Here is a 24,853-nt window from a genome sequence, read left to right on the forward strand (position 1 = left end):
TGTGTCCGTCACCCAAGCTCCTTCTTGTCTTTACTTCTTCCCAAGATCTCTGGCTGTGATGCCAGAACCACTGGAGTTGAGGCCAAAGGAGGGGACCTACTGTGGGTGGGGAGTTTCTGGGGGACAGCCCGGGGGGGGGGGTAATGGACGGTGGTATGTGTCCACTTTGCTGGCTTGTGATTCTCAGTGGTTTGGCAGACAATGGACTGGATGATATGATGTTATCATCTCCCAGGATGGGATCTGATGTAATCATCATCTGTCATGTGATATGATGTAATCATCCTCCAGGATGGGAACTGGTATAATCAACCAATCAGGTAAATGGGGGTCACCTTGGGGGTGTGGTCTGCCTCCAACACACACATGCATGTTCTGGCATCTCTCTCTTGTTCCTTGACTTTGAGCCAGCAGAGGCCTCCAGTCTGCCGCCTGACTCACAGATCTGAGACCTGCTGGGGCACCACAGTTGTGCGAACCATTTCCTGGAAGCCAATCTCTATTAATATTAAAATAGACACACCTCTCTGGTTTTGCTCCCCTGGGGGAACCAAGACATCAGCATCTGTGAAATGCCAGTGAAATCTGTAAAATCTCTGTCTCAGCATCTGTGAAATGCCAGGTGACTGACATGAAGCCCTGAGCCCAACACTGGGAACAGAGAAATGTCCTTTGGATAAGTTTCTATCCAGACTCAAATCCACACCCACTGCTGTCCAGTCAATTCTAACTCCTGAAGACCCTGCAGCACAGGGTAGAGCTGCCCCTGTGGGGGTCTGAGGCTGTGACCGCCCCTGTGGGTATCGTCAGAGGCTGTAATCAACACGGGAGCAGACTACTGCATCTTTCTCTCTTGGAGCCTCGGTGGGTTTCAACCACTGACCTTTTGTTGCATATCTGAGTATTTTCACCTCTGCGTCACCAGGTCCCCTTTGAGCTTCTCTCAGCTCTTTCATTTAGGGCCCAGGGTAGCCAGTAGCTTCTCATGAGGCCACTGCCCATCAGAGTGGCCCAAGGGCCATGGGTCTGGAATTTGGGAAGCATCATTGGAGCAGCAGAGACGGCGTGCCAGCCTCTGGGCTGACACCCAAACACCCATGGAGTCGCTCAGCGTGACGCCTTTCACTGAAGCCCTGGTGGCACTGTGGGATGTGCACTGAGCTACTAACCATGAGGTCAGTGGTTTGAACCCATGAGTGGATCCAAGGGAGAAAGCAGGCTCTCTGCTCCTGTGCAGACTTACAGTCTTGGAAACTCACAGGGGCAGTTTGATTCTGGTCTAGAGGGTCGCTCTGAATCGGGAGCAACTTGATGGCAGCGAGTGTGTTTGGAGCTTTGCTCCCCACCCGGGCCGCAGGTCCAGTGCAGGGTGGTACCATGTGGCTGTTAGGATGAGAAGCCACCAGGACTGTCTGGTCCCCTCATACCCTCTGAGCATTCCCAGCCCTGTGTCCACCAAGCCCGGCCCAGTGAGCTCAGGCTACACTGTGGCCAGTCTCACACCCCGGAGGCCTGCCGTCATCATGCACCAGGGCTGGGGTGGGGGTGCTCACCTCTCTTCTCTGTGGTGATGACGGTTGCTTCCAGTGGGGCCCCCCAGCCCTGCCTGGTCTTGGCCGATAGCCGGAAGATGTAGGCCGCCTCGGGGGCCAGCTCGGTGGCCGTGAATTGGCGCACGGTGGCGCCGACCTCCACGGTGGTGAAGGTGTTGGGGCTGCTGGTGGCCAGGCGGTAGGCAATCTGGTAACCTGCAGGGGGCAGAGAGGGGCACAGAGCTGCTGTTGGGCCATCCAGCTGCCAGTATCTGCCCGAGTTCTGGTTCAGACCCAAGCAATACTTCACGGAGTTTCAAGTAGTTTAGCCCAGTGTGTCAATGTCATTGATCCAGGATATCGTTTTCTAAAGACTTACAGCAGTGGTTTTTGTGGGGTGGCTTTCACATGAAAATCGTTTCAGGGTTGCTTTTGGGAGTATCAGTTAGAATCTCGATAAATCACTGGCATGGACACGCGCAGGACTTTGCAGGAAAAGAGTTACGGCTGTGCTAACGTCAAGCGCTCCGCGTAGCCCGAAGATGCGAACGCCTGGCCAACAAGTTCCCAGATGGAGGAGGAAACGCCACCTGCCCACAAGGCCATCGCCTGCAGGGTGGACCCCAAGCGGATGCAGTAGGACCGTCCCAGCACCTGCTCCCCTGGGCCACCGTAGCAGGGGGCCGGACCTGTCTTCAGAGGGACTTCTGGTTTGGCTCAGACCACCAAGCATGTGGTCAGCAGCTGGACATCCCGACGCCCTGCAGCATCCACTGGGGATCCTGCCATCCCCACACCTCATCCCTTCTGCCCATGCTGGGGACCCGGACACAGCCATTTATCCGTGACCCCCGTCCTCCCCAGCAGATGGCACCTGTCAAAGAGGAGCTGACACTGGGAGAAGCCCCCTTGCTGCCTCACGAGATGGCGGGAGGTTCAACTTCCTGAGGGCGGGGCATCCTTCCGAGGGGGTGGGTGGAAGCTTCACAGAGCCTGGCCCTATCCTGGGCTAGGGGGTTGCTGGGGCCTCCTGCTGTGCAGTTCTTTAAGACGGCAGGGACTGGGGTGCCACGTGGCCACCACCTGCCTCTCCATGCTCCCCCCACAGGCTCATCTTCCTGCTCGGATCTTCCAAGCTGTAATGGACAGCAGGGGGCCCTGGACCACCCCCCCTTGCCAATCCAACATCCCTGACCCTCCCCCACCCCCGTGGGGGCTCCACTTGGAACCATTCCTTCTCTGGAAGCTTCCGGATGCTGGTTGTCAGGCCGGGACACGCCTGGCTGCTCTGAGCAGAGCTCCTGGACTAGTCGGCCTCTGAAGGAGCACGGCGGGCTGTTGGTTATGCAATGAACTGCTGCAGTTCGAAACCACCAGCCGCTCCTCAGGAGAAAGACGCGTTGCTCTGCTCCCACAAAGGACTCAGCTTCAGCAGCTCACGGGGCAGCTCTACCCTGTCCTAAAGGGTCGTTATGGGTCAGAATCTAGCTTTTTAAGGCACTCTGGTGGTGCAGTGCACTAAGCATTGAGCTGCTTGCCCCAAGCCTGGCTCTCTAAACCCACCAGCTACTCCGATGGAGAAGGATGAGGCTGTCTGCTCCGGGCAAGTTCACAGCCTTGGGAACTCTCTGCTGGGGACCGGTGAGCGTGGATGGAGTCAGGGGCCCGCATGACATCAATGAGTGCTGTGTGAGCCTCGTGGGACTGTGAGAAGATGCCCCTGGTCCACCAGAGGCCCGGCCCCAGCCCCAGCCCCAGCGCAGTCTGTGTGGCAGTGGGATTCCTGTACAGATGCTAACACAGACCCCTCCCCCAGCTGCCAGGCATCTGCTAGCCCCCTAGGCAGCGCTTCCTCCATCCCCCCTGCCCCTGAGGAAGCTCAGCCTGAGTGAAAACCAAGACCCTCTGCCCTGCCACCTGTCAACCCACTCCACAGCCACACACAAAGCAGAGACTGGCAGATGCGTATGAGCATGGCCAAGAGTGACACCACAGGGGGCGTACAGTTGTGTCCCCCAAACCGTACACACTAGGCCAGCGGTTATCATCCAGTTTGGGAATGGGCCATCTCGGTTACTGTCAGGAGGCAGGACTTGCTGAGGGTGAGTCTTGAATCCATCTCCTACAATCTCTTTCTCTCTCTCTCTCCCTATATGTCCTTTCTCTTTCTCCCTCCCCCGCTCCCCTTTATACCGTCTCCCACTCATGTTCTCTGTCCCCTCTCTCCCTGTTCTCTCCATCCCCTCTCTCTGCTCTCTCCCCCCCCCCACCTCCCTCTGCCCCCTCTCTGTGTCCCTCCTTTCCCTCTCTCCCTCTGTTCTCTTCCATTTCTCCCTCCATTTCCCTGTTCTCTCCACCTCCGCTCTGGTCTCTCCATCCCTCTCCCTCCTGTCCGTAAATGGCTCAGAGCGGGCGCTGAGTAAGAGCTCCTGCATTTTGGGAGGATGATAGATGGGCTGGGAGAGAAAAGGCTGGCCGGGTAATTACTGTGGGGAGAGCAGGTCTGCTGACGGGGCGGGGTCTGGGAGGCCTGCGGGAAGCATGGATCCGCTGGATTGCTAGAGCAGGGAAGGGCAGGCCTGCCTTCGGAGGCGGGTGAGTTAGCATCAGGCAGGGGCCAAGTCCAGCGCCAGGAGCAGCGGCCCACTGTGGAGATGGGAAAGGGCAGCGCAGTCCAGTTGTCTCCAACTCACAGGGGCTCTGTGTGTAACAGGACAAACCACGGCCTGCCCTGCACCGCCTGCACAATAGTGAGGCTCGGGTCCAAGGCTGCAGCCAAGGTGTCCGTCACCTCGCCCGGGACCTTCCTCTTCCTCGCCGCCCCTCTACTTCACCCAGCATGATACCCTTCTCCAGGGACTGGTCTCTCCCGACAACATGCCCAAAGGAAGCGAGACAAAGTCTGGCTTCCACTCGATGGGGGTCAACATGCGAAGAAAGGAGGCCAGTGGTGCAGAGGTTAGAGTGCTCGGGGGCTGAATGTTCAGGCAAGTGGTGGGAGAAAGAGGAGGCTGTGTAATTCTGAAGGAAGACCGACTTGCGAAACGCACGGGCAGTTCTTGTCTGCCAGTAGGGCCACCGTGAGTCAGGCGCCACCTGCCAGCAGCGGGCTTTTACTTGGCACAGCTTTTAAAGGTTATGGGTGCCCCGGGTGGTACCGACAAGTGTACCCATGACTTCCAACGTAAAGGTTGGCAGTTCAAACCCACTCGGTACCCGGGGCCTGTCACTGAGGCCCGTCCCCATCCTGAGTGCTGAGCCGGGTCTGCATCGGAGTCATAAGACTGGCTGGTGGTCTTCCTTGACAAATGGGGGTCCACAGGCCGCACTGGCCAGTGCCCAGTGCCCAGCCCATCAGGGCCTAGTCTGATCACCATCTGGTCCTCCCCGCTCAGCTCCTCCTTCCCTCCTAGTGGCCCCCTCCTTCCCTCTGCACAGGTTCCTGCAACTCCTTCACTCCGAGAGCCAGCTCAGAAAGCCACCTTTTATTCCTGGGCAGAGACGCGCCCCCCCCGCCCCCCAAAGAGAAATGCTTCCAGGGCATCTGTGATCATACCCTGTGTCACACTGAATTCTCAGTGTCATGTCCTGGATATCCCAGACTGCCGGACAGGAACCAGGTGGCTGCCTTTGGTGATAAACTAGCCCACTGTTCTGTTCTCCAAGCACACATCAGAATGGCCTCCTTGTCTCAGAGTCGAGCACAAGGTCAGTACACTGTGCTGGCACTGAACAAACGGGGGGAACTCCAGGTGATGCTGGCTCAGAAGGCCGCGGAGGAGCCCGCAGCCACGCCACCTCAGAAAACGCTAGACTGCTAAACATGCAACTGCTGCTTCTTCTGAAACACCCCAAGCTTCATCCCCCTCCCAGAGATACTCCTTCCCACTCCCTGACCCTCCACCCCCATCTCCTTACCCAGAATTATGCCATTGGGCTCCTCTGGGGGCTGCCACACGATGCGGACTGACGTCAACCGCACTTCCGGGAAGACAAGTCTCACCGGGGGCCCAGGGGCTAACGGAAAACAGAGTGTCCTTGTCAGCGGGAGGTATGCACACGGCAGATAACAGAGGGTGTAGGAGATAGTCGAGCTCCCTACTGTCTGAAACTTCATCTACCACATCCTCAACCTGCCACCCAATATCAACCACAGCACCTACCCACCTTAGCCTAGCCAACTACCACCAACCACACCACCTACTAACACCCAATCTCAATCACGCCATCTACCTACCATCCAACATCAACCATGCCATCTACCTACCATCTACCACACCATCTACCACACTGCCTATCTGCCACCTACTACATGATCTACCTCCCGTCTACCATACCACCTACCTACCATAGTCTAGCCAACTCAACTACCAGCTGCCACACCACCCACCTTTATCTACCATATCATCTCTCTACCCTAACCTAACTAACTACCATCTTCCACATCACCTGCTTATCACAGCCTAGCAACCCACCCTCTATCACACCATCTACCATACAATATACCTGCCACCCACAACCTCCCGATCACCTCACTTCCATAGTCTAGCTGCCTGCCCTCTACCATAGCATCTACCTACATCTAGCCCACCACCCACCTTCCACCTACATCCACTTCACTGCGTGCTAACCACACACTCGCTGCATTTGGGAATCAAACTGGCTCCATGGGGCTCCCACCTAGGGCACCACTGTCTTTGAGTCTGACCATCTCCTTTCCATGTCCCAGAAGTCACACTGGAGACAGGGAGAGGGAGAGCCTGAGTGGGGCAGTTAGTTCCATGCGGGAGGGTTTGCCAAGCCGGGGCCCTCACTAGTCTACCGGAGCAGATGTCTGCAAAGGGGACCATTGGAGAAGAAGGCCTTAAAGACCCTCTTCCTAAGTGTAGGTCGCAGTTGCTGTGAGGAGCCTACTTTCAATTCCATTCCGTTCTCCGAAGCACACCACCTGTACTGTCACCCAACAAGAAGGGTTGTCAGGCACCTGCTGAGAGCCTTTCTCGTCCGCCACGCAGGTGCATCGGCAACCTGTTAAAAGGCAGGGCGACGCTCTGGAACCATGCGATGACAGGGTCATAGCCTCGGGACAATATATTCACTCAGATGATTAGGCAAATAAGCTGGGTGGCCAGGATCAGAATTGCTTGTTGGAAGTTAATAGCCGATTGATTACTAGGTAGGAGGCAGCGACCACTGACCGATCAATACAAAACAAAATCCTGCATCTCGTGGTGATCCAAGGGCTGTTAAAATCTGCCTCCAGCTATTATGCTGAGGACGGTATTTCAAATTCCAAATAGGTGAAGTCGCTTGCTGCTTAAGTAAAATCGAGGCTGAAGCAGCAGCCAGGCTCAGCAGCCAGCTCCAGTCCCAAACACAACACTCAAAGGCAGCTCCCTCGGCCTCCCTCCTAGCTGGCTATCAGCTGGCATCACCTGGCTCTACCTGGTTATTACCTGATTATGTCGACTACTATCTGGTTATCACCCGATTAGCCTGGTTAGTACTTGCTCTTGGTTGTCACCCGGCTAATAACTGGTTGTCACCTGATTATCCTGTCTGTTACCCAGCTATCCCCTAGTTATACCTGGCTCTATGTAGTGGTTAAACATCGGGCTGTGAATCACAAGGTCAGCCACTTGAAACCACGCGAGAAGCCTGGCACTTGGCCTTGCTGTGACCAGTCATGGCCTTGGAAACCGACGGGGCAGCAGTGCTACCTGTCCTGCAGGGTCGCAGTGAACCGGAATGGGCTCGATGGCAGTGAGTTTGGTTTTGGCTTGGGGCACTTTGTGTCACCTGGCAATGTGGTTAGGACATGGCTAGGAGTACTGGTGGCTCTGAAGGTTCGATGGTACTGGGGTGCTAACCAAAACACCAGTAGTTCAAAACCACCAGCTGCTTCACAGAAGAAAGATGAGGCTGTCCGCTCACTCTGTAAAGACTGGCGGTCTCTGAACCCCAATACTGGGTCTGTATGAGGGGGATTCAGATGCCAGGACTGTGGGTTTTTGCTGTTGTGGTTTGATGATCATCTGGTTAAACCCCCAAACCAAACGCACTGCGACCGAACGGATGCCAGCTCACAGCGACCTGACGTGGGTTTCTGAGGCTGTAAATCCTCATGAGAGCAGACCACCTCCCCTTTCATCTGAGGGTCCAGTGGTGGGTTTGACCACCCACCGGCTAGCTAGTAGCCCAATGCCTAGTCCCTAGTGCCTGTAGGGCCCCTTGTTTAGACAGTAAACCGTCTCTTGGGGCTGGCACGGGCTGCATCCACACTGGCTCAGTGACTGGGAAAGGTACTTTGCTTAAAGGCCCCGTGAAGCTGGCAGCAACAGGGACTGGGAGGGTTTGGGCAGAAGGGCAGCCCAGGAGGAGGGCACGGGGACCGCGGGGGCAGGTGGTGGGCCTACCATCATCCTTGGTGCGCTCCAGGACAAGGGGCAAGCTGGGCACCCCGTTCCCGATGCGGGTGAAGGCCAGCACCTGCAGCTCGTAGACCACGAACTTCCGGAGGCCTGCCACCAGGACCGACTGCGTGTGGTTCCCGCGCACCACTTGGCTCCGGGGCTCCGGGTCCAGGTCCTTGGCCCGGAAGAGAACCTGCAGTGTGGACACACAGTGACGTGGTGAGCGGGGGTGCCTGGTGGTCTAGAGGAGCTCTGTGGCTAAGGGGATCTGGGTGACCACAGGATCCTTGGGCTCCACTAACTAGCTCTGGTCTCCCCCGCATGCACATACCTGAGGTCGTGCAAGGATTGTGGAGCTACCGTTCTCGGCTTACACACCTCACCCACGTGATATAGGCTTTTGCAGGAAACAAACCAACCCCCAGCCTCCTCCTGCACAGTTTCCTGCGCCTGCTACTCGTGTTAGATGACGTGCGTGTCAGTGACAGGGCCCAGTTATATGGGAAACAATGCTCTAATCTTAGCAAGTGGGTGATGGAGGCGCACGAAATCTCCCCCAACAAAGCCGAGTCCACTGACATCCCTTTGGTTCTGAAGCTGCGTCACCTGGTGTGAAGCTTCCGAGGCTTTAGTAACTCTTTACGGAAACAGCTCGCTCGGAGCTGCTGGTGGGTTTGAACAGCTGGCCCCGAGGGCAGCAGCCCAGCACTTAATCAACAGCGCCACCAGAGGGCTTCTTACAGACACACGAGAAAGCCCATTATCTTCTAGTTCCATTTTGCATGAAACCTTTGAAGCTCCCCTGTATCAGCCATCATCAGATTGATTCTGAGACATCATAGAGGGCCCTAGGGACAGAGGAGAGCTGGTCCTTGGGTATCCAAGGCTGCTGTCTTCAGGGAAGTGGTCTGCTGCAACTTTCTTGCTTGGAGTGGCTGGGGGCTTCGAACTGCTGACGTTTCCATGAGCAGCCAATACTAAGCCCACTGTGCTATCAAGGGCCCTCGTGTAGTTTGGCAGAGATCTGGAGGATGCTGAGGAAGTACGTCTAGCCCAGAGGAGGAGGGGACACCGGTTAAAAGCCAGCCAAGAACTTGCCAAGTGGACTGCCCACCTGACATTCACAAGCCGAGACTCCGGCTGTAGCCAAACCAACCCTATCTGCTCCAGCCAGGGCTCGGCTGTCAACCAACACAGGGTGGTAGCTTAGGGAGAGGAGCCAACTGGCCCACGGGACCCCAGCTGCCTTGAACTCCTGGCTCACAGCTGAGAATATCCTCTGAGGTTCACTGGAGAGCCATGAGCCCCGGTCTCCATTTACCGCAGGCTGTTGGTCAGGTGATAGGAGGGGTCCAGCCAGTTCCTGCTGAGTCAACAATGCTGACTGCTGGAATCCCCTGTGCATCATGGTGGAGTTGACCTCCAGGGGGTTGGGGTGACTGATTTGTCTCAAGGGGTTCGCCAGGCCTACCACCCAGATTATAATGAGGACGTCCCTTTTAGAACTGAGGTATGCCTGACCCAAGCCAAGGATTTTTTTTTTTAAAGATCATTTTCTTGGGGACTCTTACAACTCTTGTGACAATCCATACATCAAAGCCTGGCCTTTGCTATTGCCTCACCGGCAGGGGAGAGCCAGACATTAAGGAAAGCCGAGGAAGAATTAAGATGTTTCAATGATGGCCCGTGGGCTGCCAGACGGACAGACTCATCTGTCTAAGCAGTGCGACCAGAGTGCTCCGTGGAAGCAAGGAGGGTGAGACTGGATCCTTTGGACATGTGGCTATGAGAGGTCAGGACCTGGAGAAGGACATGTGTTTGGCAACGTGGAGGGGCAGTGAAACACGAGGAAGACCCTTGATGAGATGGACGGATACAGTGGCCCCAAGGGTGGGCTCAGGCATCGCAAAGACCGCGAGGATGGCATGGAACTGTACAAGGGCCATTGTCAGTCTGAGCTTACTCCATGGTCTCTGATAGCGCCCGCAGCAGCCAGGGGGTTACATGGGACCCTTGTGTCAACAGCAGGAGACTGGCCCATGTCCAGAAAAGCCCTGCATGCATAGCGGTGTTGCAGTTGGGTTCTTGACCACAAGGTCAGCAGTTCAAAACCACCAGCTGCTCCTTCAGGACAAAGATGAGGCTTTCTACTCCTGTAAAGAGTTACAGCCTTGGACGCCCCTGGGGGCAGTTCTACTCTGTCCTAGAGAATCTTTTCACGTTGGAGTCGACCCGATGGCAGTGAGTTTTGTTTTGTTTTTTTTTGGCCCACACTGTGCTCTGTAGCAGAGAATCAACCCACTGGGTTGGGGCCACACTGCAGCAGCTGCCTGCCCCCCACCCCTATCCCTGAGGGACCCCCTGAGGCACATGTACCTTGTAGCCCAATATGAGTCCGTTCTGGTCTGGTTCGGGCACAGAAGCCCAGGTCAGGAGGATCTGTGTGGAGCTGACAGCCTCGGCAGACACATTCCTGGGAGCGGCGGACGGCACTGGGAAGGACAAGAGGGAGTCAGGTTGGCTCTCCAGGTCCCAGGCTTCCGCACACAAAAACCTGCTTCCTCCCCAGGCTACCGAGCCACCCTGGAGACATCAGCGAGTTGTGAGCACTCCTGGGATTAATCCTACACGCGTCCGACAGAAACACAAATCCCCTTAATATTAGCCTCAAATCCGGGGTATTTGGTGGCTCAGCCCAGGAGGAAGCAGGCCTGGTTCAGTCTCTGCATTCTCGAATGGAGACATGTCTGCTCTCTTGTCTCTCGGGGGAACAGTGCTGGGGGTGCAATGAAGGTAGGGCTGGGGAGGGGGCTGTGGGGAGTCACACGCATGGAGGGGTGAAGTAGGAGGTGGTCCTCATCTTTGGTACCTGGGGTGGAGGGGATGGGGCTCAAATGGCTTGTACTTGGCTACACACCTGGAGGCTGAGAAGGAAAGTCCTGGCCATCTGTCACCATAAAAGTGACAGCCGAGAAGACCTTGCAGGGCTGCGGTCTACTCTGATGCATGGGGGTGGGGTGGGAGGAGGGGAGTCCATAGTGGGTTTCGTTTGGTCTCTGTTAGGGGATGCGATAACCCAGTGGGAGGGGGTACTATGACCTACGACCCCTTTCTAGGCTGAGAAAACTAAGGCTCAAGGAAAGGGCATCAGCGAAGGTTCTAGAGAGGAATCCTGATCAAAAGGGGGTAGCATGTGGAACAGAATCAAGTTTGCATGAATTCAACAGACTGGCTGAATCCTGGAAACCACTGCCCCAGGGTCACCTTCCAGCCTTAAATCAAGCAATGGCTGGGCTTCCTCAGAAGAGAATGTCAGCTCTGAGCCAGATCTACCTGGGAGCACAAGCTACCTGGTGGCAGGGTGGGGGCAGCAGCTTGAAAGCACCGGCTACTCCTCGGGAGGGGGGTGGTTCCAATTACCGGGGTGCTGTGATTCGGAAGTCACTTGATGGCAGTCCGTTTGGGGACACACACACACACACTCACAGGGTGGGGGTTTAAAGAGCTGGCAGAGAATTTTGTTATCTTTGCACGCCGCTTTTCGGTGAGCCTTGGAAACCTCCTGGTGTCTGTGCGCTCACCTACGCCTGTGTGGCTGTTGGCGGCTGTCTGGTTGGACAGCTGCACGCACACACATGCACAACGTGTGGCTCTATTTCCCACCTCACAAAGAATCCAATGAGCTCACCGGGTAGACTTTGCCCCGATGCCCGTGGCTGGCTCGTTTTGAAAGCCCTGTTCCCTTGTGCAGAAGGCGGGGGGGGGGGGGGGGGTTGTCATAGCAGCATAGCCTGCTCGCTCCTCCAATCCTTAGCTGCTTCCTGCGGGTCAATCTTTGAAACTTTAAGTGCCCAATTCTCACTACGGTTCTACAAATAATAGGCAATTTTCTCTAAGAGGTGGTAATATGGCTATCTATTTGCAGCAGGGAGTGGGCTGGTGGCACAGAGGGTTAATCGAGCCGCTGTGAGCCCACAGAGCAGCAGTTGGAAGCCACTAGCAGCTCCCCAGAGCACGTGGCAGTCCGCCTCCAGACAGTTGGCCCTTGGCTGAGCCCATTGTTGCAGCCACTGTGTCAGTCCATCCATCTCCTTGGGGGTCTTTCTCTTTTCCACTGCCCCTCCACTTTGCCAAGCATGATGGCCTTCGCCAGGGATGGGTCTCCCTCACAACATGTCCAAAGTACGTGAGACACCCTGGCTTCTAAGGAGAACCTTCTTGGCTGCCAACTGCCCACGAGTTATACTTTGTCCTTGAAAACCCTCTGGGGGGCATAGTAATGCCATCCTCAAGGGCCCTCTGATCTGAACCAACTCGACGGCAGGGGGTCAGCAGCCTGTGGAGGAGCCCTGGTGCTACAGAGGTTAAAGTGCTCCCAACCCCAACCCAGCCCACTGCCTTAGAGTCGATCCCAATTGCTCATTCTGAGCCTTAGGAGATTGCTCCGTTGGTGCCTGGCCCCTGTGAGCGCCTCATGGCCGGGTTGTCATGGTCAGTCTGGCCAGCCTGCTCTCTCCCCAAAGTATGTGGACCTTGGACATGTATGTAATCAGGAGAGACCAGTCCCTGGAGAAGGGCATCGTGTTAGGTGAAGTCGAGAGGCAGCGAATAGGAGAAAGGCCTCAAGGAGATGGAAGGACACAGCGGCTGTCACCTGGGCTCCAACATCACAGCCGTGGGGAGGCTGGTGCAGGGCCGGGCTGTCCTTCGTTCTGTTGGAGACGGGGTCACTGCCAGTTGGAGCTGACCCCGCCGCCGCGGCCCCCACGCCGCCCTGCAGGGATGCGATAGAGCTGCTTCTGGTGGCTGCCGAGAGGAGCGAGGGCTTCCTTCTTGTTCTTCTCTTTTGTCCGTGTTGCTTAAACTCCTTCAGCAAGAGCTGCTCAGCACTAGGCCTGGGGGCAAGAAACTATTATGGGCTGAGAGGACGATTTTCCAGGCCTCCCCACCGGATGGAAGAAATATACTCTCAGACGCATGCTTCCATAAGCTCCACTGATCTGTATAAAAGTTGCCCAGAGGGAAGCTTTGCTGGTGACTGCTGCCGGGTCATTTCCCGACTCTGAGAGCCTGAAGGACAGGGTGGAGCTGCACAAGCTTGTGGTCTTAATGAAGCTGATAGGGTCCAGCTTGTTCTCTCGTTCTCTCTCTCTCTGTGTGTGTGTCTCTGCAGCAGGGGCTGGGGGTGGGTGGGGACAATCACTAACCTTTCCGTTAGCAGCCCGGTGCTTAACTACTGGACGAGGGCGCCCTGCGATGTTCACACAGTGCACAGTTCATGCCCACTGCCATGGTTTTTAGTGTGCGCCGCGGGGAAGCTTAGACGAATCATGCCACTCCCAACCAAGGATTACACCCATTGCTTGTGGTCTTGTTGCTGTGGCCCTGTCAGGTGTCATAGGGTCGGCTGGGACCCACAGCAACCCCGCATACACAGAACAAAACACCTTCGGGCCCTGTGCCAGCCTCACAAGTTCAAGCCCAGCGCTGGGGCCAGTTGTCCATCCACCTCATCAATGGATGACTACCCCTCTTCTTCACCAAGCATGACGTCTTTCTCCAGGGACTGGTCTCTCCTGATCACAGGTCCAAAGTGTGTGAGGTGGAGTCTCGGCACCTTCGCCTCTCAGGAGCAATGCTGCCTGTTCTTCCAAGACAGTTCCGTCTGTGCTGTCACCCCATTACAGGTCCCTCTAATTCCTCGGACCCCTTCTCATAAACAGAGCTTATCCCTCCTCTGTCAATTCACCTTTCTACAGGTGCACAACATGCTGGCAGCAATGCCAATGTTCTCAAGGAACCAACTCCTGGGTCTGAGTCCTTTCTATTGTTAAGGTTTTTACATTGATATTTCTTCTCTGATCATGTTCTTTCTTTTTCTGGTAGGTTTAGCCTCTTGTTGTTCTAGTTCCCGGAGTTGTTGTGCTAGCTGTTAGGTTGAGAAGTCCCTTCCTTTGTTTCTTGCAGGCATTTAGTGCTACACATTTCCCTCTGAGCATCGCCTTGCCTGCATCCCGCACATTTTGGTAGGTCGTGTTTCCCATTTGACCCAAGAGCATTGGTGATTTCAATTTCTATATCTGCTTTAGGAATCCTGTAAGCTTGTGTATCCTCCAGGTGTTTTATTTTTGCAATTGATCTCTAGTTCACTCCACTGAGGTCAGAGAAAATACTTCATGTGCTTTCAGTCTTTTAGAATCTATGTGAGCTCAAGTGCACACCCCCCTGGAGAATGCACTGGAGCAGAAGGAACACCGTGGCTGCTGTCGGCGTGGAATGCCACTTGGGTCCTCCATCTCCTCATTACTGTCCGTGCTCCATGCTCCGTCCAGTATTGAAAGTGGCGGATTACAGTTTGAACCATCGTTGTTGTCAGGTGCCAAGAGGTGGGTTCCTGCTCACAGTTAACCCTACCGACCACGAACAAACCCCGTACCACCCTCACCGTCCTTTCCATGTCCGACCCCATCGTTTCGGCCATGGTGTGAGCCCACCTCATCGCGGCTCCTCTCTTCGGAGGGCTCCCGACTTCAGAGAGCAGGGTGTCCTTCTTGAAGGATTGGTCCCTCTGATGGTACAGCCAAAGTGTCTGACACCAAGTCTCACCAGTCTCTCTCCTGAGGGACACTGCTGCACTTGCTCTAAGACGGTGCTCTTGCACCGCTGTCCACTCCTCCCTTGACGTCTGCCAGCGTTTGTGTCTTCAGGTGCCCTGGTGCTGGATGCATGTGTATTTATGTGCTTAATCCTCTCCCCCACTGAACTTTTCATACCTCACATTCCTATTATACTTGGGGTACTGGAGCATGAGAGGTTTGCAAAAACACAACAAAACACACACACATACGATGCGAGCATTGTCTGAGTAAGAATACAGCCACTGGCTCAGGCGCCGGTTCGGATTTGGACTCCCTGAGGACTAGTGGTGGTGAGCATCTTCCCATCAGCCATCTCAATACCATCTTTGGAGAGATGCCCAGTCAAGTCTTTTGTCTCTTTTTCAATCGGGTTGTTTCTCCCTTTCTTGTTTGACTGTAAGAGTTCTCTGTGTGTTGCAGACACATGCCCCTTCCTAGATAAACAATTTGAAAACATTTCCTCCCGGTCCGGGCTGCTGTCTTCACAGACTCTTGATGGTGTCCCTTGGAGCACAAACATTGGTAATTCTCCCGAGGCCTGATTTCGCTATATTTTCCTTTTGCCACTTGTGCTTTGGGCAACTGGAACCATCTTTTACATTAATTTCTCATTTGGGAGACTCTGCACCATTTCACAGGATAAATTCAGAACAGAGCCTGAGCCAGGCGGAAGATAAGAAACTCCTTTTTTGTTTTAAAGCAAGATTTCAAATAGACACAGCGAAGCTTCCTTTACCTCCCTAACTGGGTGGGCAGATTCTTCTCGAGAGTCTGTCCTCAGAGCTGACACTTTCAGTCTGACCCCTCGGAGCCAGTGAGCAGACAGTTCTAGTCAACCCCTCGGAGCTGGTAGGTAGATGCGTCCAGTGTCTCCTCCTACCACTGGTTGACATACTCTACTTGCTCAGAGCTAGAGGGCAGATACTTCTAATCAACCCTTTCGCTGCTGGCTGATCAGAGCTACCCTCTCGCAGCTGATGGAGGGCACAGCCTACAAGGCCAACCCTGACCTCACCAAGAGAGCAAGTGCTCAACAGCCTGCTGATGGGTGCGGTTTCAAATCCACCCAGAGGCTGCTTGGCAGGCTGGCCTCATGGTCTGCTTCCCAATGGCCACAGCCCTGAAAACTCAGGCAGTTCTCTGCACACAGGGGGCGGCCAAGAGTCAGTACTGAATGGGTGGCAGTGAACAACACCAGTGCGGCCTCCCTCAGCCTTGTCTGCATGCAAGGGCCTGCATTCCAACTCCTCATCCTGTATACACCCGAGGACCACCCCCGCCCCCGTTACTATGTGTGCTCAAGTCCCACTTCTGGAATCCCCAGGCTGCGCCCTCCAACCCCACCCCACCAGGGCAGCTCAGCACCTGCTTCTCTGGCTTGGCTCCTCAGACGCCTTTAATGGCCAGGGGTTCCCCTTTTCATCCACGGCCCTGTCTACACCCCACAGTGTCTAACAGGTATCTTTTACCCATCGTCCTCAGCTCTGCTCTGTGTTTTCATAGTCTGCCTCTTCCTGCAGCTGCTCCCTATCACGCCTTGGTCCCTCCAGGGGCACCTGGGTCCAATACCGCTGACAGCAGAGCTGGGTAACCATTCACGGGGTAATCGAACCGTCAGGAGGTGAGGATGCCTGGGCCCAGCTCTGAGAAGGTAGACTAACAGTCACCTCAGGAAGGCCACACGCCAGGGTGGACCCAGGAGGAACGGGCCACTGAGATATCTTCCCGAGGCGTAGCGGGTCTCTGGAGAGCCTGGGAATGGACCAGGGAGGTTCACAGCCTGTGAGGTTCAGTGGGACTCTCTGGTGCTTCTGGCTCCAGCAGACCTGCTCACGTCCCCTCAGGTCGGTGGGGTCCCTTAGCACTGTCACCCCTGTTCTTACAGCCCTGGGGAGGGTCCTAACCCTCAGGGCCCTGATAAGGGAGCAGACAGGTCAGCCTTTGGGAGAAAGAGGAGAATGTGTGCTCCCGTGAAGAAGGACAGTCTTGGAAAGTACAGGGGGCAGGTCTACACTGCTAGAGGGGCCCCGTGAGTCAGAATCGACCCAATGGCAGGGGCCTGAGAGTGGAAAGGAAGGCAGCGGGAGCTCGGTGGCCCCCTGGGTTAAGTATTGGGCTGCTCTTTCTGAGGTTGGTGGTTCAAACCCATCAGCTGCTCCTCGGGAGAAGGACGAGCCTGTCTGCTTCTCTAAAGATATAGTTTTAGAGAACCTGAGGGAGCCATTCTACTCTCTCCCACAGGGTCCACTCCATGGCAGTGAGTGGTGGTGGTGGGTAGGAAGAAAGGCCTGGAGATCTACACCCACACGCAGGCAACAAAAACCCTGTGGGACAGAGGAGTCCCACTGGTGAGTGATCACGAGATGGCACAGGACTTGACAGTGCCTCACTCCATTGTGTCGGGGGAGGGGGTGTGTCGGGGTTGGGGTGTCACTGTGAATCCAGGAGGAGCTCCTAGCAGTGAGCAGGGAAGACCAAGTACAAGGCAGGCACAAGAGGGAGGAGCCACAGGGATGCCTGTCCGTGGTGTAACAGGGGTCAGGGAACCCAGGCCACATCTCTTAAGAGCCTGGGAGGGGCCACGCCCGGCAGCTGCCACCTGGCAGCCCTGCACTCACCTGACTCCCTAGTGCGGCCCCGCACCACCTCGCTCCAGGGCCCGGCACCGATAGCGTTGAAGACCTGCACCTGCAGGTCATACTCCGTCCACTCCTCCAGACCCTCCACCGTGAACTCCCGCTCCAGCCGGTCATGAATGGTTTGGGCCAGCGCCTGCGCCGGGAGGTCCGGGCGCCAGTACTTGACCCTGTAGCCCACTGACTCGGGGTTCCCGTTGTACTGGGAGTCCGGCAGGGGCTACAGGGAACAACAGGCAAAGGTGAGCAGACAGGGTCACCGGACGGCCCCCAAGGGTGGGTCACTCCCCAGGCATGATTTCCCACCCGTCCTCTCCCTGGGATCCCTCCCTGCCCATGCCCGTAGCCAGCTGCAATTCCCTTGAATGCACCGTGGCTGACTGAAACCTGGTGGCATCGTGGGTTAGGATCTGGGCTGCTACCCACAAGGGCAGTAGTTTGAAACCCCGAGCCGCTGTGAGGGAGAGCGACGAGGCTTCCTGCTCCCATGACACCGACAGGCTCAGGAACCCACAGGGGGTCACTGTCGGTGGTAATGGACTTGACGGCAGTGGGTTCACTTTTGGTTTGGAGCGTTGATTCACGGGGCCCTGGTGGTGTAGGGGTTACGCTGGGCCTCTAACTGCAAGGTTGGCTGTTCACAACCACCAGCCGCTCCGAGGAAGAAAGATGACCCTTGTGCTCCCCTAAAGGGTCACAGAGACAGTTCGACCCTGTCCTGTAGGGACAGAATCCCCTCGAGGGCCATGAGTCGAGTTATTGAAGGAGTTACCGCCTCAGAAGCCCACAGGGGTCTTTTGACTCTGTCTCACAGGAGCTGGAACCACCACAACGGCAGTGAGTTCACAATCTCATCCTGGGTCCAGTGAGAGAGCCTGTGATGTGACTTAGGAATGAGAAGGCCGGGGCGGGCCCGCTCTCACGCCAGCTGTGCGGTGGGACACCCTGTCGTTCTGCGAAGGGATGCACTTGGCCTCGGGGAGAGGGGACACGGAGAGGCTGCTAAACTCTGGATTCGCTCTGCGCCCTGAGCTCCCCATGCCGGTCCTGGCCACACCACTCACCACCCAGCGCAGCCACAGGCTGGTCTCGCTCGCCGTGCGGACGGTGAGGCTGGCCGGCGCCACGTCGGGCGGGGCCTGCAGCGTCTGGATGACCCTGGACGACTGGCTGAACGGGCTCGGGCCCACCACGTTCACTTGCTGCATCCGGAATCTGGTGTAAAAATGCGGGGGAGGGGGGTGTTATTCCCAAGCCAAGGTGACCCAGAAGATTGAGGCCAGAACAGAACAGAAGAGGCCCAAGTGTATGTCCAGCTGAGTCATCCAGTCCCTGGCTTCTTTCCATACAAGTTACATCCATGGTTCCTGCCGCTAAAAACACCACCACTGGGTCATAGTGACCCTCCTATGAGCCATGGAGGGCTGGTGGTTTTGAACCGCTGACTCTGCAGTCAGCAGCCCAGTGTGCAGCCACTAAGCCACCAGGGCTCCTGCAACAACCTTCAAGGAGCGGGAGATGTCCTGCAACCCAAGGAGGCGGCGCTTGTGTGGCAGGGCAGACAGCGGCTTTGAAAGTCCCCACCCCCTGCCACCTCCAGGGCCCATCAGACACTCGCAGATGCCTTGTCTGCCCAACGAGGGTGGCACAAGGCCGCTCTTTAAAGCTTCTGGACAAGTCTCATCAGAGCCCTGGTGGCACAGTGCTTCCACATTGGGCTGCTGACCGCTAGGTCAGCAGTTTGAACCCACCAGCTGCCTCAAGGGAGGACGATGAGGCTTTCTACTCCTGTAAAGAGTCCCCGTCTCGGGAACCCACCGTGGCAGTGTTTCCCTGTCCCACGGGTCGCTGTGAGTCAGAATGGACTCAACGGCAGCCTGGGTGGAACAGTGGGTTACATAGTGGGCTGCTCACTGCACGGTCGGTGGTTTGAAACCATCAACGGCTTTGAGGGAGAAAGACAAGGTTTTCTACTCCTGTAAAGAGTTATAGTCTTGGAAACTCACTGGGCAGTTCTAGTCTGTCCTCTAGGGTCACCACGAGTTGGCATCCACTCAATGGCAGGGAGAGAAGGGTTCCTGAGCGTGGCACCACCCGGGCAGGCCAAGGATACACTGGCGGAGAAGCCTCAGGATGGAGAAGAAGGTTAGAAGGCATGTTCCGCACTCCAGGCCTCCTGATGGGTGACTGGCCAGGCTAGCAGCCTCTGAGATGCCAGGGGGAAGCAGAGAGGTCCAACATGGCCCACGTGGTTGGCAGAGAGCCATAGCAGTCAGGGGCTTTTGTGACAGAAATACTCCCGTGCCCAGCTCTCTGGACTCCTGGTAGCCAAGCTTCATCTGCGCCAGGGAGGGGACACTCGGAGCGAGTGCGTTGATAGCTGATGCTGCTGGCCCGGGTGGTGCTCGTCTGATGTCGGGGCACGCTCTGCCCGGGATTGCAGCCCACTGCCTGAGTGTCTGCCCAACCTGCTCCTGCAGGCTCGGGTGACTGCAATCCTTACCTGGAAGGCAGCTCACTGGCATGCCAACGGCGGGTGTGCTATTGGGGCCCGGCGCCTCCTGGTGGTTGGGGACTCTTACCTGTAGTGAGTGTAGGGTGTGAGGTTCGGGATCTCCAGCGTCTGGGCATCAGGCTCATTCTCCTCCTCGTACAGGCTGACCCACTCCTCCTCGTCGCCAATGGCCCCGACCTGGGGACACAGGACAGTGAGGGGCTGCTGGACCACACGGCCTGGGGCTGCACTCACTGTGGTGGGCTGGGCACTCGGACCACGTACCCCACGTGGCACACAGGCTCTGGCCGGACCCTCACTGCATCGGGGGCGGGTTGTAGCCACAAGCTTTGCCATTGGGAAGTGGGTCCCAGGTGGTTCTGTGTGCTTATCTCTAGTGAGCTCATGTCGAACACAAGGAGAGTCTGCCTGGCCCTGTGCCCAGAGGAGACCTGGACCAAGGCATAGGACCAACGAACGCCTGGCCACCCAGGAGAGCTGGACAGACCCTTCCTCCCCACCTGGCCTTCCTCTCACTGGGCAGATGAGGACTTAGAATCTGGACCAACACTGGACATCCCCTTACAGAAGGGACTTGGAGAGGAGACGAGACAGCCAGGGTACGATGTAGCAACGATGCAACATACAACTTTCCTCTAGTTCCTAAATGCTTCCTCCCCCTTCACTATCATGATCCCAATTGTTCCTTACAAATCTGGCTAGAACAGAGGATGGACACTGGTACAGATAGGAACTGGAAACACAGGGAATCCAGGACGGATGATCTCTTCAGGACCAGTGGTGTGAGTGGCGATACTGGGAGGGTGGGTTGGAAAGGGGGAACCTATTTCAGGGATGTGCATGTGACCTCCTCCCTGGGGACAGACAACAGAAAAGTGGGTGAAGGGAGACGTCGGACAGGGCAAGATATGACAAAATAATAATTTATAAATTATCAAGGGTTCATGAGGGAGGGGGGAGGGAGGGGAAAATGAGGACCCGATGCCAGGGGCTTAGGTGGAGAGCAAATGTTTTGAGAATGATGAGGACAATGAATGTACAAATGTGCTTTACACAGTTGATGTACGTATGGATTGTGATGAGAGTTGTATGATCCTCTGAAAAAATGATAAAAAAAAAAAGACAGAAAGAAACTGGCCCAGATGTGGCGTGGCCAAACTCCTGCAATGAGGAGGGACACCTGCCTGCTACCTATGACGGTCTCCCACGTCCTAACTCAGGCTCACCTCTACCACACACTGACCTCACCCCAGGACCCCAGCCTTCCCAGCTTCAAACACCCCCCCAGACACCCCACAGTGACCCACAGCACCAAGGGGGTGGGCGCAGGGTCCTGACTCTTCTGTCCAGGGGGGATGGGGTTTCTTTGTCATGCTGATGCGTCACCAGGCATGCCGGTGTCCTGAACTTGAGCCCTGAGCTCTGGGAAGCTGTGGGTTTGCAGTCAGAACCCTTCACCCATGCTTGAGGCTCACAGAGAGTCAGCATCCACTGGGTTCTCGATGACCACTGACCAGCCAGGTGGATGGCTTGGCCTTCAAGCAGAGAGGGCCTCGAAGTGGACCCCCGCCCCTCCCCTCTTGCCTATGCACAGACATCCGACCGTGTGGACCATAACCAACCCCGGCGGCCCTCAAGAAGGATGGGAGCCAGAGAATGCCATTGTGCTCCTGTGGCACCTGGACACGGGCCACTGGGCAGTCGTTTGTACAGAACCAGGGAATGCCCGTGGTTTAAATCAGGAACGGTGAGTCTCAGGGTTGTTTTATCTGTTAGGTAGCTAGCTTGGGGACAAGACACCCATAGAGGAGGCTGGAAAGAAATCAGGCAACCATGAGACCCCTATGAAGACCCTCGTACTCAAGCCATTGAGGCAGGTGGGAGGTACACCTGGGCAGGCCAAACTAGGCTCAGGCTCAGCACATCACCCAGGTGGGCCCAACTCAGCCAATGGGGTCAACCAGTACCATCAACTATGCCTTACCCCAGCCAGGGGTGTGGGCTAGAATAAAGGCAGGGAGCAGGCTCTGGGACGATCTCTTACTCTGCTCCTGGTCAGAGGCAGGTAGAGGGGAGGGTCTCCGTCCCCTGCGCAGGTGCACCAGTGCCTGCTCCGGGCCTTCTCGGGGCCCACAGCCTCTTGGCCATATGCTCTCAACCTCTGGGGTTCTTAGGCTTCTGGCCTCCCAGGATCCCCCTGTGCCCCCCCTCCAAGATCTGCACGCATGGGTGCTCTTTTCCATGTGATGGTGTGAACCCCGTTGAGACTGTAAAACCTGAAGCACATTTGGATGACGAAACGTGAGTTCTTTCATCGCACAGAGCCAAGACCTGAGGAGTTCCCGACTCCAGAAACCTAACCTACCCTTTCACCGCACTTATTCCATCTGTATCTGAAGACGGTGGCATCAGGATCGGAGGGCTTATCAACATCCTGCAGATGGCACATCTTGCTTGCCGACAGTGAGGACAGCTGGACCCCCTTGCTGATGAAGGTGGAGGACGCAGTCTTCGGCGTGTGTGACAGCTCCAAAGAAGAACATCCGCCAGCACGCGGCATGACCAGCACGCGGCATGATCAACCAGAGTGATGACGTGGCCAAGGATGGCATCTAGCTGGGATCTCCGAGCAATGCACCCGGAAGCAGCAGTCAAGAGACCAAAGAGGAAGTGCATTGGCATGTGAGCTATCAGAGAGGTCCTAGGTGTGTGCCTGACCTGAGCCACGGTATTTTCAAACCCTGGTGATACAGTGAATGACGTGCTGGGCTCATCACCTCAAGGTTAGCGGTTCGAAACCATTGGCCACTCGCTCCACAGGCGCAAGAAGAGGCTTCCGACTCCCGGAAAGATTTACCATCTTGGAAACACACAGGCAGTCCCCCGCTGTCCTGTTAGGTCGCCGTGAGTCAGCTTTCCCAGGCATAGGAGCTAGTTGAAAAGACTATGGTTTGGGTCAGTCACTCCATAGTCCTCCAGGGGACGTCTCTGCTTTTTCAAGATTTTTTTGTTGTGTTTTCAGATTCTGAAGATGGGTGTCGGGACCATCGTCCATCTGTGGAGTGGACCCTCTGCATCTGGCCAGCACAAGCTATGGGCAGCTGCAGGGACTGCAGATGCTGGTGTGATTTATTTCCTGGCCTCGGCTCAGCTTGGGGGAAGGGAAACAGATGGGAGTGGTCCCCTTCATCCCCCGAGTGCCCGATGCTTCACCCTGGATGCCAGTTCACCTTGGTGAAGTGTCGTCTCTCTCCCAGCCCCATAGTCTGTGTCCCCACTGCTCAACCCCCCACAATCTGTCAGGCCCCAGGCTAGAAGCAAATAAGACTGAGGGATGGGGGCCTGGCTGGCTCACCCTCACCTCCTGCCTGGATCGATACAGACCGCCCAGCCCGGAAGCATTTGTCTGCTGGTTTGTGGCTCCCTGGACCCCTTGCTCATCCATCTGCCCATGCAGCCCCCTGGGCCCCTCGAAGCCAGCTCTCTCTCAGCAATGTGGGGGCTGCAGGGTGGACAAGCAGGGCCTGGAGGACCTGAGGACCTGAGACTGCGGGCTCTGTCTCAGCAAATGGCAGGGACAGCTCTCTGCACACACATGCCGAGGCCTGAGGAGGACAGGGAATGCTGGGCATGCAGCGCAGAGTGAGGGGCACACCAGGAGGTATGCCGAGCCTGAGCAAACGCTGGCTGCCCAGTTAGCTTGAGTCCACTGAGCTTGCATCAGCAAAGGCCTGGGGACACGGCAGCTGCAGCATGTCACGAAGTCAATTTTCGACTGGCAGTGACCCCATGGGACGGAGCAGACCTGACCCGGAGGGTTTCTATGGCATCAGCTTTAGGGGAACAGAACCCCAGGTCTTTGTCCCATGGAGCTTCAGAGTCTATTTGAACCACCAATGGGGAGACTGGCAACCTAAGCTTAATGGCTGTGCTACCAGGTCCGTGACGAGGAGGGAATGAAGAAGCAACAGAATACCACCTGTCTACCTTACCCCCCAGAGGACAAATGAGCCCCTCTAAGGAGGAGGGTCTCCTTCTGTGTCACAGGGCATGCTGTTACTCTCAGACATGGCCCTGCACTGCCTTCCCTGGCGGTGGAGCAGTTCCGCACTGGGCTGCTAACTGCAAGGTTGGTGGTTCGATCCCACTAGCTGCCCTGTGGGAGAAAAATGAGATGTCGGCTTGTGTACAGATTGACAGCCTTAGAAAGCCCGGGAGGCCATTTCACTCTGTCCTTCAGAGTGGCTGGAGCCCTGGTGGTGCAGAGGGCGACATGCTGGCCTGCTGACTTCAAGATGCATCGGAATTGACCCAACAGCGGTGAGTTTGAGTGTGTGCTCGAGTGAGGTGCCTGAGAGCTGGGCTCGACTTGGCGGTGGGGAACGTGCAGAGGAAGGACGCTCGGGGTGGCCTGGGCAGACCTCCTGCTCTAACACCTGCTCCAGTGCCTGCTGAGGTGAGAGCAAGGAAGAACGGAGAAGCTTCCAGAAGCTTCTGTAGGGCTGAGGCATTTTCAGTCGTGTACTTTAGACGGCGTGCGGTGAGTCCCTCGAGAGGCATTTCGCAAAGCAGAGGATCAGAGAGGAAGAGGAGCCCTCCAGGAGACAGGCGGACACAGCGGCTGCAGCAATGGGGCTGGCCAGCCTGACCACAGTGGTGAGGACAGTGCAGGCCCGAGTGGTGTTCTGTTCTCTTGCCGTGGGGTCGGAGCCGGTTTGTGGGCACCCAGCAGCCACAATGAAGGACAGTCCTTTTCTGCCATCCGCGGGGGACGGGTTCAAGGGCAGCTAACCGCCATGAGGGCGTGGGAGGAGGGAGATCTTTGACTGCATCCCAGAAGCAAACTACCATCGAGCCAGTAAGAATAGTAGCTTTGCTCCTCGCCCTCGGCCGGAGACCCTTCTCCCTCGTCAGAGGGCTCGGAGCAGCTCTACAGAGACCAGGGCCAGCGGCTGAATGCCTTTCATATCAGCTGGCTGTTCGCTGAGCCCTCAAAGGTGGCGTGACAGAACAGTCCAGAAAGAGCCAGCAGCTTGCTAATGAAGAGCCAGACACAGTGCAGCAGGACCACTACACAGCAGGTCAAACCCCACCCGCAGGGAAGCTGCCCACTCTTTCC

At 56.3% G+C, this 24,853-nt stretch overlaps 1 protein-coding gene across 1 annotated transcript in view; it reads right to left on the reverse strand.

Annotated features, from left to right (window-relative positions):
* Positions 1-24,853, reverse strand: part of SDK1 (sidekick cell adhesion molecule 1) — a 504,911-nt gene that overhangs the window by 64,643 nt on the left and 415,415 nt on the right. The window contains exons 23-29 of the mRNA XM_075528195.1: positions 19,802-19,911; positions 18,284-18,434; positions 17,202-17,439; positions 10,322-10,437; positions 7,949-8,138; positions 5,451-5,549; positions 1,554-1,748 (exon numbers count right to left, since the gene is read on the reverse strand). Of these exons, the coding sequence (XP_075384310.1) occupies positions 1,554-1,748; positions 5,451-5,549; positions 7,949-8,138; positions 10,322-10,437; positions 17,202-17,439; positions 18,284-18,434; positions 19,802-19,911 (1,099 nt within the window). The remainder of the gene's footprint in view (positions 1-1,553; positions 1,749-5,450; positions 5,550-7,948; positions 8,139-10,321; positions 10,438-17,201; positions 17,440-18,283; positions 18,435-19,801; positions 19,912-24,853) is intronic.

Source organism: Tenrec ecaudatus, chromosome 12 (genome assembly GCF_050624435.1).
Source record: "Tenrec ecaudatus isolate mTenEca1 chromosome 12, mTenEca1.hap1, whole genome shotgun sequence".
NCBI lineage: Eukaryota > Metazoa > Chordata > Mammalia > Afrosoricida > Tenrecidae > Tenrec > Tenrec ecaudatus.